The sequence below is a fragment of the Mugil cephalus genome, chromosome 23 (genome assembly GCF_022458985.1).
Source record: "Mugil cephalus isolate CIBA_MC_2020 chromosome 23, CIBA_Mcephalus_1.1, whole genome shotgun sequence".
NCBI classification, from domain to species: Eukaryota; Metazoa; Chordata; class Actinopteri; order Mugiliformes; family Mugilidae; genus Mugil; species Mugil cephalus.
In genome coordinates, this window is record NC_061792.1 from 11902556 (window position 1) to 11917239 (window position 14684).

Genomic DNA, 14684 nt, shown 5'->3' on the forward strand with positions numbered 1-14684 from the left:
CTCTTGGCCTGATGCAAAACTGTAACAGGGAGGAAGCTGAGGCTGCATAGAAAGCAGCAGATGATAATGAAAACTGGTACAAACACGTGCTGATTTTTAAGGAGAAAGCATCGGCAATTCCTTCAAAATTCGGTCATTGTCAAAAAATAAATTGCTCCAAATTTGTGCCTAAAATAAAGAGGAAACATATAAGTGTTTACTTTTTCTTTAATCTTTAATCTAACCTTTTTTTTTTGACAACCTAGTACATTAAAAATAAACACACACACACATAGCCTGTAATGTTTGTTTCATTACTGTGACCGGCCACCAGGGGCGCTGGTCAACTATTTGTTGCTCCTTCCTACCGCTTAAGAAAAGGCTGAGGATAGAACCACGTGTAGTTTGAGCATGCGCACTGGTCATTGTTGTTACCAGTCGGCTGTTTTGGCTGTCACTTTGAGAAATGGTGAGAAAACACCGGGGGAATCCGTTGTTATTAAAGCGCAGAGACACAAATTTAATGCGTTCGGTTGAGTTCTTATTTTAGCTGAAAACAACATGGAGTTCGGTGGAAACGCTCCACTGTGAGGGTTTTCGAAAAGGATTGTGAAATTTAGCTGGACAGTTTCACTCTAAATGCTGTTTGCATGTGCGTGGTTTCTGATTTTGTGAATGGGATCTCTAGATGATCTGCAGGTGAGGACCTCAGATGGAGGCAGCGCGTGAGGAGGTCCGTGGAGCCAATGAGGAGGAGGAGGTGGAGGAGGAAGCAGCCATGCTCTGGTCCATCCAGGAGGCTCTGGAGAGGCAGACCCAGCAGATTGGAGCATCAGCCTGCGGGGCCACAGCGGTGGTGGACGTGCTGAAGGCCCTCGGCGTGGACGTGGCCCCTGAGGAGGCCGACCGCTGCGTCCAGACCCGCCTGAGGAGGAACGAGTCGCCGCTGCCTGACTACCTACTGTCCCGGAGTGAAGCTGGTAAATGTCCTCAGGAGGATGGAAACAAAACAGTTGCCTGGTGCAGCTGGACTTATAATGTGAGCCGTGCATGCAGATCAGAGCCGCGTATCTGCACGCACTGACTCCCAGGAAACAAAAAAACTTAAACCAGACCATAATGAAGGGAATAAAATGCAACAAAGAGTTAAATAAGTAGATGAATTAAACCAGTTGCCTCACAGACTGAAGTGTTGCAGATGCTAGCTGAGGCTATAACCTTCACGCTGAGTGATGCTCTGTAACGTCTCGAACCTATAAGTGCTGTTCCCTGCCAGCGTGACAGCTGGCTGCACTGCCAACCAGGCACATTCAGAAGCACCCTCTTGAATTATCCGCTTTTATGTCTCCCACGGGAGAGACTTTAATTTTTTTATTTATTTTTTTCAAGTTTCACGTCGATTTTTCAGGCGTTTAGCTCAAATCGCCTTCACACACACGTGTAAGTGGAAAAGAAACATTTATTATTTGTTATTATTTGAGGATAACAGTGGGATTCTGTGCGCCGCCAGGTGCGACGCACTCTCAGCTCATCCGCGGAGCTCAGGAGGCCAGCGGCGGGGAGGTGATCGGCCGCTTCTTCCACCTCCACCCTCGCCGCCGGGTCAGGCTGGCGCCCTGGCTCGCGCGCTGGATCCGCCGCGGCGCCGTCCCCGTGGCGACCATGAACATGCAGGTGGCCGTGCCCGAGGGCGAGGAGGTGCCCGACGCCTGGCACCACCAGCTCGTGTTTGGAGCCGCGCCCAACCACGTTTTCATGACCAACCCTCTGGACGTAGGTGAGAAGAAGCGAGGAGGCGACGTCCGTCGGGGAGGGTTCAAGAGAGGGTGCGATGGGGGTTTTTGTTTTGTGTTGCAGTGAGCGAGGGAGAGTTGCACCAGCGTCTCTGCAGCGAATCCGTGCTGCTGATCCGCAGAGAGGACGTGCTGCAGAGATGGACGCCCGACTGCTCCCTGTGCAGCCTCTCGGATAATCAGCCTGACCCTCGGTGGAAGGCCCTGGATGTTGAAGGTTAAGCAGACACTTGCTCTTCCCTTCACATTTCACATCTGACGGACAAGCAGCAGTGTTTTGTTTTTCCTCTCGTCTGCAGGTCAGGTGAGGCAGATGGTCCTGGAGGAGGAGGAGGAGGAGGAGGAGAAGCAGGATCGACCCAAGTCGACGCACGTCACGATCCCCGCCGCGTACAGTTCAGGCGTCACGCTCTTCGCTCGGCGGCAGTCAGAGCTGGGGCAAGAGCTCCTCGATGCTCCTGAGCTCCCTTTAATGTTTACAGATGCTGGTGTTTAGGATCAACACGTATCAGCGCGAGCTGACTTCATACTTCATACTGGAAGAGATGCAAACAATATGCAGGTTTTCACGCTGGAGACGCATTTTCTCTGTCATTGTTGTGCAAAAATAGATGTCAAAATCAACTTCTAACTGACTGTCTTCTGTCTGTGCCGACGCGTACTCCCCTTCAGACCCCGTCCGACCCCGTCCGACCCTACGTGGCCACTTCGCGCCACCTCCCACTTAACTTTAGAGTCGACTTTCAGAATGTATCGATCTCTTTCAGGAGCAGTAAATGGAGCGGCTCCAGCTTATATTTCAGAGGCGTTATGTGAACGGGCTTATATCAGCACGCTGATCTCCTGCGATCGCTTCAAAGGCCGGGGAGTCGGGGCTGCGACGTCGGCACAGTTAAAAGGATAAAAGCTCATCTGTCATCTTAAAGGCCATTGTTAACTCACTTGTCTGACTCGGGTTGCTGCAGATGTCTGATCTCGGCCGGCACAATTAAAAAAAAGGGTATTCTTCATCTCTTTTCCAGGTTTTAATTAAAATAAAAATGACTTTTGACTAATATCTGTATTTCATTTTCTAGCATTAATCATTGGAATAATTATATACAAATGGCAGTAAATTCTTAAATGGAAAGTGTGAGAATTTGTATTAGATTTAATTTCATGGCATGTCGTTTGTATTTTTAAATAAATGTTATACATAAAAATGTACTAGAAAGAGAGATGTAAAAATAAATTAGTCCAAATTATTTATGTAAGTTTTTCCTTGCATTGAACAACACATGGAGATTATCACAAAGGATATGTGCATTTCTGATGTTTATTTATTTTTTAAATAGATTTTTTAATAGATAGAATTGTAATGGTTCAATTTGTATTTAGAAATGAATTTAAATAAATCAAGTATGTAACATTTTTACTTTACTGAAAAAAAGACAATTATACAAATAAATTACACTTGATTCTAAAAATGTTCACCTGCGCTTTGCAGGGAAGATAACCTAGTATGTCTAATTAACTACAAATCCCATGATGCACCTGACAGCATTTAATTCTTAAATGGAGAGTGAGAAAAACTAAATTATTTCTTATCTATTTATGTTAATTCCAATTAAATTTAATTTCATTGGAACATTTATGTATTTTTAAATGAATATAATTCATAAAAAAAAATGTACTACAAACAGAAATATAAAAACATATATTTAATTTTTCCCTTGCATTTAACGCAGGAATAATTACACATGGACAGTATCACAAAGGATATGTGCATTTTCTATCGTTTATTTATTTTAATCGAGTTCCTGTCATTTCAATGGTTAAATAAATAAAATATATAGCACTGTACTTGACTAGTATATTTATAAATTATAGTTTATTATTATTATTTTTTTAATCACCTGCGCTTGGGGCTAGCAGCTAACATGACTAATTAACTACAATTCCCATGATGCACCTGACAGCTACACCCCGAGGAAGTCGAAGAGTCCCAAAAAGTTGCACCAAATTAGTTCGCGCCACAGAAAAAGGTAAGAAATAGACCCGCATGTCCAACTTTATGCCACTGTTTTCACGCTCTGTCGCCCTGTAAAGTGACCCTGCTAACTGTGTGTAGCTTCGGTGTGTAGTTCACAGCGGCGTTAAACAGGATCCACGTGGTTCGCGTAATAATGTGTGAGTGTGATGTGATAACAGACTTTGCGTCAGTCCGCAGACTGGGAGCAGAGGCTTCACATCTCGACTCCTGTCCTGTCGTGTCCTGCACTGCACTGGGCTCCGTCTATTTCCTGCTTCACACGTCCACGAACACGCACAGGTGAGTGTTTAAACTTGATGCTAAGCGCCCACCTCTCTGCACATTCGTATGCTACCGAAGCTAAAGTAAGTTAACAGCCGGATAGCTAAGATAAAGTGACTAAAAGGTAAAAACTTACTTGCACACAGACGAACATTTGCATCTGTTTATGTGCAGTTTTTTTTTATATATATATATATATATATATATATATTGTGTTTAATATAGGAGCTCATTCATCTCCATTGTGATAAGAAAGGAAAACACCACAAGCTTAGCAGTGTCTAAAGTGGGATATCTTAAAGCAACATGCGTTTTCTGGCTCATGCATTTAATTTGCAGCCGGACATGTGACTCACGTGAGCGGAGTGATTTCAATCAAAGCCGGTGATTTGACTTAATTGTGGAACATGCGCACCCACTGTGCAACACTCGTCCCTTTGTGCATAGGTCTTGTGTCTTTTCCCATCGCATCTGCACACGCAGGCCTCTGTGGGGTTGCACAACCCTCAGAGTTAAGAGTTTAAAAGGTTGCGGGTTCAGTGCAGATCGGGATGGTTTGAACTCTGACCTCCTTTTTGAGTGTCTCTTCAGGTTAAAAAAGGAGCATTGGCTTCCACTGAGTGATCAGTCAATCCCTTCAAACACACTAAATGATTAAATCACAGCCGCTTCGAGAGTGGAGACTGAAGCTGTGGTGGGTCATCCCGCTGATAATGGTTTTGTTTTTCAATGCAAATGAGCCCTTCCTTCCAGTTGCTGGTGATTTAGCCTTGCCTGGTGACCACAGCATGTAATTGTTGACTGGTGTTTTTGTTCTAGTTGATTGCATCCCTGTTAGTGTGGCGTTACAAGATAATATAGGGCCCCGGGCCGGAGGAAAGGTCAGCGCGCCCTCGCGGCTTTAGCAGACTCCCTTTGCTATAGGTCAATCTTTGCATGCAATTAAACGCGACTTTACGGGCGATTAACGGCGGTTGAAGGTTGGTGTGACACCCCACCCCCTTTTTGAATCGTTCAGGTGCAATGGCCGAGCGGGTGCTGGTGGTCGGCGGCGGCGGGCGGGAGCACGCTCTGGCCTGGAAGCTGGCGCAGTCGCCCCAGGTCCAGCAGGTCCTGGTGGCGCCGGGGAACGCAGGGACGGCCGGCAGCGGGAAGATCAGCAACTCTGGTAAGAAAACTAGACTAAGAAAACAGGTCAGGAGCTTGAATTCGTTGACCTGATGGGGTGATTCTGTCCTTTCGTGCAGAGGTGTCCATCAGTAACCACGCCATCTTGGCTCAGTTCTGCAAGGATCACCACGTTGGGTTGGTGGTGGTCGGACCCGAGGTTCCACTTGCAGCCGGTAAACAATCAGTGTCCTCTTAACTGTTTTTCTATCTCCAATGACGGGATTTATTTTAATTTTCCCTCCCCTGCCGCGTCCTCTCAAAGGCATCGTCGACGACCTGACGGCGGCCGGCGTCCCGTGCTTCGGACCTTCGGCCAAAGCGGCTCAGCTGGAGGCCAGTAAGAGCTTCTCCAAAGCCTTCATGGAGCGGCACGGCATCCCCACGGCACGCTACGGCTCCTTCACTGACCCCCAGGAGGCCTGCAGCTACATCCGCACGTCAGTACACTAAACCATAGGTCTTCATCTTTGGTTGATTAGACATTTTTTATATATATTTTTTTTATTTTAAATTTCCTTAACCCTCTGGAGTCGATGGACGCGCCGGTGCGTCCAAGTCACACTTTAAGACGACGTAGCAGCGAGACGCAGCATCACTGACTCTCTGCTTAAACTTTTATAGAAAGGGCTAACTTCAAGCTATAGGCCAGTTTTCAAACCATGTTGCTAGGTGAAGTAAAACTAGACTTAATATAAATAATTCACGTCAACTTTTTCCTGAATATTGCCATGAAGTTGAAGCTGGCTAGCAAGGGGAGATTGCTAGCCAGCTTCAAATGCTAGAAAGCTTAAAACAACCTGACAGCCCCTTGCCTATTGGTGGAATCAGGAATTGATGTGTTGCTAGGAAACGGTTGCTAATGGGGAGGGAAAAATTGAGGGAGTGGCTGCAGCCAAAGAGACAGAAGCAAGAAACTATTAAGTTATTGTTACACCTGATAGTTTTGTCAGTGGTTGTTAATAGTTGTATGAAAATGCACATGGTGGTTTTCACCGTGAAAAATCTAAAAATTTTCCTTTTGGGATTTTATGGTTTCAGTCTGGTTTTTATTTCATACACTTAATGGTCTGAGCTTCCGACGGATTAAACTGCGCTTTCACTTTTCCCGACCAAGAAAAGTCACGTCTCCGGTCAGATGACGCGTCTCGGGCAGAAGTAACAGCTGCTGCTCCGACAGCCTCCATCCATATGGCTCCCGAAACAATCGCGTGCAGTGCGAATGTTAAATGGTGCACGAAAAAAAAAAAATAAAAATCCGCTCTGTACCAGCACGGCAGCATCTGCTCCGCGTCCGTTTCTGAGGCTCTTTCGTTATCCGGCTCCTTCCAGGGCCGACTTCCCGGCTCTGGTGGTGAAGGCCAGCGGCCTGGCGGCGGGGAAAGGAGTGATCGTGGCGCGGGATCAGGACGAGGCGTGTCGGGCCGTGATGGACATCATGAAGGTGCGAGACGTCTTTCTCTTCCTTCTATCTGCCTTTTAAAGAGTCCGACTTCCAGCGTCAACGCTTTGCTGTGTCTACTGTGCATTTAAGGACAGAGCGTTCGGGTCTGCGGGAGAGACGGTGGTGGTGGAGGAGCTCCTGGAGGGAGAGGAAGTGTCTGTGAGTGCGTTAGAGAATTTTTAATTTCGTTCTTTATCATTTAAACAACCCTGACGTGATCCTTTCTTCTTCTCCTAGTGTCTGTGCTTCAGTGACGGCCACTCGGTGTCGCCGATGCCGCCGGCCCAGGATCACAAGCGGCTGCAGGACGGTGACCAGGGCCCCAACACCGGCGGCATGGGGGCCTACTGCCCCACTCCCCAGGTACTGGGGAAGCGACACAAACACACTTCAAAGCCAATTAAAGTTTTTTTTGTGCTACTTCTAGATAATGAACACAAGTCGATGCGTTTCCTCTTTTATGTTGCATGTTTAATGAGCTCCTGTTTGTCTCAGGTGAGTCGGGAGCTGCTGCAGCAGATCACGGAGACGGTCCTCCAGAAGACGGTGGACGGGATGAGGGAGGAGGGGGCGCCTTACGTGGGCAAGTGACGTCCTTTCTGCGTCATCTTTAATCCCGCATTATTTACTCACTCATCCGTTGCTTCGCAGGCGTCCTGTACGCGGGGCTGATGCTGACGGAGCAGGGGCCGAAGGTCCTCGAGTTCAACTGCCGCTTCGGGGACCCCGAGTGTCAGGTGCGTTTCGCTCATGTCCATCGTCTGTCTCGGTGTCTCCTCCCCCCGTGAGTGAAACGTTGCTTACGGGCCGCGGCTGCGTTTCAGGTGCTGCTGCCCCTGCTGCAGAGCGACCTGTATGAGGTGATCCTGAACACGGTGAACGGAAAGCTGGCCTCCAGCGCCCCCGTGTGGCACCAGGAGAGCTCTGCGGTGACGGTGGTCATGGCCAGCGCAGGTTACCCCGGCTCCTACAAGAAAGGAGTGGAGATCACAGGTACGGGGAGCCATTATTATTATTATTATACATGTGTTCTATACTAAATTAAATTATTATTTAGAAATATCATTTTGCATCGCGTCCCCCCTCAGGTTTGTCCCAGCTCCAGGACACGGGGCTGCAGGTCTTCCACGCCGGCACCGCCCTCAAGGACGGAGGCGTGGTCTCCAGCGGCGGGCGGGTGCTGACGGTGACGGCGGTGGGGTCGTCCCTGGAGACGGCGCTGCAGGCGGCCAATCGCGGCGTGGCGGCCGTCGGCTTCCCCGGCGCCGTGTACCGACGCGACATCGGCCACCGGGCCATCGCCCACCTGAACCGACGCAGGTGTGTGTGAATGTGGTCGAGATGCACAAAAAAAAACATTCCTGTCCCTCTCCATTTTTATACGCTTTGTGAATAATAAAGTTGATTTTGGATATATCTGCGTCGTTCCTCTTATTGATCTGGAAGTAGTTTTTCCTGGGAATCTTCTCGTGGGTTCAGCGTTGTCTCCCTGTGTCTCTGACAGAGGTCTGACCTATAAGGACAGCGGCGTGGACATCGCTGCCGGTAACAAGCTGGTGGACATGATCAAACCTCTGGCTAAGGCGACTTCCCGAGCCGGTAACTTCATTCTCACGCACGACAAAACCGGGAGAGGAACACGCTGTAGTACACGGAAGTAATGATTGGACGCTTGTATCTTTCAGAGGTCGTGTGTCAGAGACAAACGACGCCGGGGAGGAAATTGTGTTTTAATACCGTCGTGCCATTTCTAATCTAACAGCTCTCATGAGGCTGAATAAGTTGTTGTCCTGGTTTAAAGCTGCTGACTGGAGCCCTTTTCTCATTAGGGAACAAATTGATCCATTATCAGGAACACAGTCGTAAACGCTCTGTTTTCTTTTAAGAAAAACTCGGCAAAACAAACTAGGAAAAGTGTGAATGAACTCTTCTTTTCGTCTTTTCTTCAGGGTGTAATGCAGAACTCGGGGGTTTCGCCGGGCTCTTTGATCTGAAGGCGGCGGGATTTGTCGACCCGATCCTGGTGTCTGGGACGGACGGAGTCGGGACCAAGCTCAAGGTGCGACTTCAGCCCTCTAATCTCGCGCCGTCTGTCTTTTGCCGTCGCTCTGAGTTTTATTTCTTTCATGGCCAGATCGCGCAGGCGTGCGGGCAGCACGGCGGCCTTGGTCAGGACCTGGTGGCCATGTGCGTGAACGACGTTCTGGCTCAGGGCGCCGAGCCGCTCTTCTTCCTCGACTACTTCTCCTGCGGCAGCCTGGACGTGGGCGTGGCCACGTCGGTGGTCGGCGGCATCGCCAGGGCCTGTGAGATGGCTGGCTGCGCTCTGCTCGGTGACGATCCGCAACTTCCCTTTAATGGTTTAGTTTTTTTATTTATTTTTTTACAAAAAAAGGGTTAACTTTATTCCACATTCGTCCACACGCAGGTGGGGAAACGGCAGAAATGCCGGGCGTCTACGCCGCCGGAGAGTACGACCTGGCCGGGTTCTGCGTGGGTGCGGTGGAGCGAGGGGCCCTGCTGCCCCGGCTGGGGGACATCGCCGAGGGCGACCTCCTGATCGGAGTGGCCTCCTCTGGGGTTCACAGCAACGGCTTCAGCCTGGTGCGCAAAGTCCTGGAGAGGGCCAACCTCAGCTACAGCTCCCCGGCTCCCTTCGGCGAGCCGGGACAAACCGTCGGTGGGTTTTTAATTTAATTTCAGAGATAAATAACCAACGCCCAGAGAATTAAACACCGCTTTCCTCGTTCCAGGGGAGGTTCTGCTGACGCCGACCAACATCTACAGCCGCCTCCTCCTGCCGATTCTGCGCAGCGGTGCTGTCAAGGCCTACGCTCACGTCACAGGTGGGGGGCTCCTGGAGAACATCCCCCGGGTGCTGCCCCAGGAGCTGGCAGTGGATTTAGGTGAGATGAAAGCACGCAGACCTATTCGCAGCTTCAGCATAAAAAAAATGTTGACGTTAGCGGCCATTTGCATCTTGTAATGGAACTCCTGCTGGGAGGAGGCTGTGGAGGTCACTCTAGTTGTTGTACTTGTCGTTTACGCACGACTCAGACGCCTCTCGATGGAGCATCCCTCCCGTGTTCTCCTGGCTCCACAAAGAAGGGGGTCTGAGCGAGGAGGAGATGGCCCGCACCTTCAACTGCGGCCTGGGGGCGGTGCTGGTGGTCGCCCCCCCGGATGCTCAGAGGGTCCTGCGTCAGCTCCAAGCTCACCAAGAGGCCTGGATCGTGGGTTCGCTGGCCCACAAGCAGCCTGGTGAGACGCCGTAGAAGAGAAGTGATGTGGTTGGACAGGCAATTATAGATAAAAAAAAAAAAAAAACAAGAACAAAAGCGGGGAAAACAAAGCCGGTGAACAGAAATTGTCGACTGTGTTCGCGCAGGAGCGGAAACTGTGGTGGTCCGTAACCTGAAACACAGCCTGCTGAACGCGGGGCCTGCCGCCGCAGGGGGAGAGCCCGGGGTCGAGCGGAACGGAGGTTGCCGCGGCAACGGCATCACGCCACACAAGAGGATGAGAGTAGCTGTTCTCATCTCCGGCACGGGTGTGTATTATTTTAGTTGGGAGCGAAAATGAGAGTTGCAGCTTCGCGCGTTAATGTCGTGTTACTTTCAAAACCCCGTGACCCTCCAGGCACCAACCTGCAGGCCCTGATAGAGCAGGCCAAGCGTCCGTCCAGCTCGGCAGAGATCGCTGTGGTCATCTCCAACAGACCAGGAGTTCAGGGCCTGAAGAGAGCATCGCTGGCTGGTATTCAGACACGGGTGAGAATTATTAGAAGTTTGCTTTTTTTTTATTTATTTTTTTTTATTTAAGGACATAAAGATGATAAAAGCTCTACTTTCTGTCTGACCCCGACCAGGTGGTGGACCACAAACTGTACGGGAGCCGCGCAGAGTTCGACGGCACCATCGACCGCGTGCTGGAAGAATTTGGGGTGGAGCTGGTCTGTCTGGCTGGATTCATGAGGATCCTCACGGGAACTTTTGTCAAGAAGTGGAACGGTGTGAAGATGCTGTTTGGACTGCGTTTAAAAATATATATATATATATAAATAAATAATAACACGGGTGTGGAGAGGAGACGTCTGAATGTGTTGCTAATGTCGTTACAGGGAAGCTGCTCAACATCCACCCATCTCTGCTGCCCTCATTCAAGGGGGTGAACGCCCAGAAGCAGGCGCTGCAGGCTGGAGTACGGGTCGCCGGTTGCACGGTCCACTTCGTAGCGGTAAGTTGAAAGGTTTAACAGTGAAATGTTTTACACTCGTTCCACGGATGTTGTTATTTTTATTTATATATTTTTTTTTTTGTCCACCCGTTCAGGAGGAGGTGGACGCAGGAGCCATCATCGTCCAGGAGGCGGTGCCAGTGCTGGGCAGCGACACGGAGGAGAGCCTGTCGGACAGGATCAGGGAGGCCGAGCACCGCGCGTTCCCCGCAGCTCTGGAGCTGGTGGCCAGCGGCGCCGTGAGGCTGTCGGAGGACGGACACATCGTCTGGAAGTGATCCAGCTCAACAACACATTAACCAGAAACGAAAGAGACGCTAACAAAGACGAGTAGAAAACACATTTACTGTTTACAAAAGCATCCAACATTCCAGTTTACACTACATTCCAGATGGAGAAGAGGCATGGGGATCCTGTTGTTACGCTGTCTGGGTGGGGGTTGATGTTGGTTGTGTTATCATTTTTTGTATGTCTGCGTAGTTGAAAATATTATTAAATCTGTCTGGGTGACCACAGAGTTTCTTCTTATCTTTCTTCTTCTCTGATATTAGTTTGTAGAATTGTGAAAAAGAAAGATCCCAAAAATGTCCCGGAACTCGTCGTAATCCGATATTTCTTAGTAGCAGTTCACGTTTGTTTGCTTCTGTGGAAGCGCAGCACAGACAACCTTTCGTTCCCGGCTCTTGTAGATAAGCAGGACTCTCCCTTCAAGCCATATCGGACCAGCGAGCGTATGATCTCCTCTGTTGAGGGACAAACAAGCAATTAAATCCAGGTGATTTGCTTCATCGGAGATCATTCCAGAAACGCAGATACGCAACAAACCTGGATCATTCTCAGCGATGGTAATGAGGTAAAACAACCCTGCGGGGGACAGCAGCTGCGCTACCGCGGGAAGGAATCTGTCGGTCACCTCTCGGCCTCGCTCCCCTCCGGCCCAGGCAGCTTCTATACCTCTACTGCCAACCTGGAAGAAAAAAAAAAAAAAAAGAATAACGCCACGAGAACACGTTTCACGTGTGAACTTAACATACGTGAACCGAGCAGATTCACCTCTTCAGACGGCGTGACAACATAAGGGGGGTTGAAGAGAAGGACGTCCACTTTTCCACACAGCTGAGGCAGAAGACACTCCACCTGGAGGAAGGCACGGAAATTGTGAGACATTTAGAGTAGAGCTTCATGATTTTGCAAGGTTAAATGAATTTAACATGAGTTTCGTCATTAACTTCTCCAGGAAAATCCATGGCATTAACGTGAAGGCTACAGGAGAGTTGTTATATGATGACCCATATGTTGTAATCCATGCACAGTGAAGCAAGATCTCACCAGGTCTGTGATGACCGGCTGCAGGGAAACACTGTTACAGGACGCGGTCTCTGCTGTACACCGAGCTGCAGCAGGATTCACATCAGTGCAACTGAACAGAAACATGAAAAGGTGTCAAATCCTTTTCTCCTGCATGCCTCTATGACTGATTAATGTTAGAAATACTCACATATAGAGAGATGAAGGTCCGACTACTGATGCCAGGAATGCGGACACCACTCCTGAGCCGCTGCCCACCTCCAAACACACACAGGGTCTGCAATCAGTGAAGAGAAGGACACATTAAAACCGGAGAAAACACCAAAACAAAATCACCAGAGAAGAAGAAAAGGAGGAAAACGTGGCGAACAAACGCGCCGACCTCATCAGCTGCAGCCGCTCGGCGTCTTTCTCCAGAGCGTCAATGAGGAGGAAAGAGTCCTCCGCAGGCTCGTAAACATCTTGGAAAACTCCTCGTCCTGCGTGGGAGTAAACTGGCGTGGGGTAACTCGTACACATGTTCGCTCACATCTGCTCCCCGACGCAACAATGTTTAGATCCTAATGAACCGTGTTCTCGTGGGACATTTTACACTAATTCATGTATTATTTCCTGCCGCAGGACGAAGTGAGTTATTTTTAACAGAGTGCACAGACTTTAAAGCGTGTTATTTTTCAATATTGGACTCAAATTGGCAGTAAAAACAAACCAGAGCTAGAAAGGTCCCCGAAATCCACTTCCGGGTTTACGTCAACAACGCAGTGACGTAGTTTTCTTCTTCGCCGCTGATTTCGTGTAGCCGGATTTGGTGACGTAAAAGTGTTAACGTATTCTAAAAGTATATATTTTTTAGGAATATATATTGCATATTGAAGCGGTATTTAGGCGAATATGTTGCACAGTGCAGCAGGTTGGTCGAAGTTTAAAATCCATTCACTTAAATGCTGTTTAGAACAAACATGAAACATAGTTTTAACCCAATTTAACCCAAATACACAGTTGTACTATCTCTACTACTATGACATGCAACAGATTAAATGTACCCAGGACACAATTCAATATATGCCTAAATGCCTAAAATTGTCAAACTCCATTAAAGTACCTCCGAGTTTTAGTTGCATTCAATGATCATGTGCAAATAAGAATATGTTGGGGGATGAATAATGGGGGCTGTTTCATGGGGGGTTACATGAAACGACGACAGCAGAGAGCTACTGGAAACCACACATTTACAATACAGCTTATGGATAAATACTTTGTGCAATTCTACTTCACATAACCCAATAAATTCGTGTTGCTGATTTACAGGGTCCTGAAAAACGCTTGGCTGGGTGGTTTGAGCTTTCAATTTACTTTCACTGTCATCAGCGCTGGTCTCGTCGCGTTTCTCTTTGTAAGCCTGCATCTGAAGGTAATGTCAGCAGTTTGCAATGTTTTAGTTTTTAACATCAGATGTCAGTAGCTTTTCCTGTAGAAATCTGACGATACTTCACGTTATTTGACCGAGTCAGAGCTGAGAACATTAGAAGGTTAAACTCTGAATAGTCGCCATTTTGAGTCAGTGTTTGTTATCAGAGTCCCTGGATAAGATCAGCTGTAGAGATTTTCCTGAACCAGCCTGTGGAGGAGGTGGAGAGGAGCCGCTGAATGAAGCCTGAGCTCTGGAGAACAGATCAGACTTTCTGTGTCATTATATTCACACTGCAGAGCTGAGGGATCATTTATTTGCAAATTATTGTTGAGGTAAAATCAGAATTGTAATTTTGAACTGTTTGATCTGTTAGCTTGGTTTGTTTCAGACTTTAATACCTACACTGTCTTCTTACTGTTTCTGATCTGTTACATTAATAGAAGATGTACATTGTCCAAGATGAAGTGCCTGAGGACTGATCAACAACAGCTGATAGTAGAGTCCCTGATATAAAACAGAAAATAAGAACCAGTCACTGGAGGAGCTGCTGAAATCATGTCATGGATTCGGTTGATGTTCAGATGAATAATGGTAGGCAGTGAAGTGTGTATGTGAGCTAACTTGAATTAACTTGAATTTGCAGACAACAAACTTCCATCTGAGGTAAAACACAGATTCAAGTAACTCACCAGTGCATGTGCATGTATTCCTTTCCTGTTCACGTAATTGAATTCATTTTGTGGTTTTATTGTGATGCAAATCTATGGCTTGGATCATACTTGTGTTCAAAGATCAAGATATATTATTACTTGATTATTAATTTCCTGGAATCAAACAATATCTACAGCATTTGCTTTTTGTCTGCTGTGTTATTCCTGGGTATAAAACCATCATGTAGAGCAATACTGGGAGATACTGCAGGACCTTTCAAAATAAAATGGAAAGTCCTAGATGAAGTTGCATACTTGGTGACTGAGTTGCTGCTCTTCTCTTCACTGGAGCTTCATGACTCCATCTAGTGGACTGATAGTAGAAAACAGTAGTGTTAGTATT

General features: G+C 48.0%; 3 protein-coding genes across 5 annotated transcripts; 2 read left to right on the plus strand and 1 right to left on the minus strand.

Moving 5' to 3' along the window:
- Window positions 1-332: 332 nt before the first annotated feature.
- Window positions 333-2827, plus strand: LOC125000888. Of its 2 annotated transcripts, none has more exons than XM_047576641.1 (5): window positions 333-448; window positions 668-959; window positions 1490-1756; window positions 1837-1989; window positions 2072-2827. In XM_047576641.1, the coding sequence occupies exons 2-5, from the start codon at window positions 692-694 to the stop codon at window positions 2266-2268; spliced, it is 885 nt and encodes a 294-aa protein (XP_047432597.1). In that variant the 5' UTR covers window positions 333-448; window positions 668-691; the 3' UTR covers window positions 2269-2827. The 2 variants fall into 2 exon arrangements, with proteins under 2 accessions (XP_047432597.1, XP_047432598.1); XM_047576642.1 differs by having other exon boundaries at window positions 447-566.
- An 888-nt stretch (window positions 2828-3715) lies between these two features.
- gart (phosphoribosylglycinamide formyltransferase) lies at window positions 3716-11430 on the plus strand. 2 transcript variants are annotated; one of them, XM_047576611.1, is made up of 23 exons: window positions 3716-3796; window positions 3975-4083; window positions 5084-5233; window positions 5313-5408; window positions 5498-5672; window positions 6565-6676; window positions 6767-6835; window positions 6914-7039; window positions 7172-7259; window positions 7328-7413; window positions 7501-7669; window positions 7765-7996; window positions 8181-8275; window positions 8626-8735; window positions 8811-9009; window positions 9105-9356; window positions 9430-9582; window positions 9734-9937; window positions 10065-10226; window positions 10316-10446; window positions 10545-10686; window positions 10797-10912; window positions 11008-11430. In XM_047576611.1, exons 3-23 carry the CDS (start codon window positions 5089-5091, stop codon window positions 11188-11190), a joined length of 3045 nt encoding a protein of 1014 aa, XP_047432567.1. In that variant the 5' UTR covers window positions 3716-3796; window positions 3975-4083; window positions 5084-5088; the 3' UTR covers window positions 11191-11430. The 2 variants fall into 2 exon arrangements, with proteins under 2 accessions (XP_047432567.1, XP_047432568.1); XM_047576612.1 differs by lacking the exon at window positions 3716-3796 and having other exon boundaries at window positions 3963-4083.
- Window positions 11238-12989, minus strand: n6amt1 (N-6 adenine-specific DNA methyltransferase 1). The gene is made up of 6 exons (XM_047576644.1): window positions 12603-12989; window positions 12411-12497; window positions 12242-12332; window positions 11966-12049; window positions 11738-11879; window positions 11238-11655 (listed from the first exon to the last, which is right to left on the minus strand). Exons 1-6 carry the CDS (start codon window positions 12737-12739, stop codon window positions 11540-11542), a joined length of 657 nt encoding a protein of 218 aa, XP_047432600.1. The 5' UTR covers window positions 12740-12989; the 3' UTR covers window positions 11238-11539.
- Window positions 12990-14684: the final 1695 nt, after the last annotated feature.

Coding starts and splice junctions, on each gene's coding strand:
- LOC125000888 (XM_047576641.1), top strand. CDS start 692: ATGGAGGCAGCGCGTGAGGAGGTCCGTGGAGCCAATGAGGAGGAGGAG. Junction 960..1,489: donor ACTGTCCCGGAGTGAAGCTG/GTAAATGTCCTC, acceptor GTGCGCCGCCAG/GTGCGACGCACTCTCAGCTC. Junction 1,990..2,071: donor GAAGGCCCTGGATGTTGAAG/GTTAAGCAGACA, acceptor TCTCGTCTGCAG/GTCAGGTGAGGCAGATGGTC.
- gart (XM_047576611.1), top strand. CDS start 5,089: ATGGCCGAGCGGGTGCTGGTGGTCGGCGGCGGCGGGCGGGAGCACGCT. Junction 9,938..10,064: donor GCTGGCCCACAAGCAGCCTG/GTGAGACGCCGT, acceptor GTGTTCGCGCAG/GAGCGGAAACTGTGGTGGTC. Junction 10,913..11,007: donor GCACGGTCCACTTCGTAGCG/GTAAGTTGAAAG, acceptor CCACCCGTTCAG/GAGGAGGTGGACGCAGGAGC.
- n6amt1 (XM_047576644.1), bottom strand. CDS start 12,739: ATGTGTACGAGTTACCCCACGCCAGTTTACTCCCACGCAGGACGAGGA. Junction 12,498..12,602: donor GAGCGGCTGCAGCTGATGAG/GTCGGCGCGTTT, acceptor CACTGATTGCAG/ACCCTGTGTGTGTTTGGAGG. Junction 11,656..11,737: donor CATCGCTGAGAATGATCCAG/GTTTGTTGCGTA, acceptor GTCCCTCAACAG/AGGAGATCATACGCTCGCTG.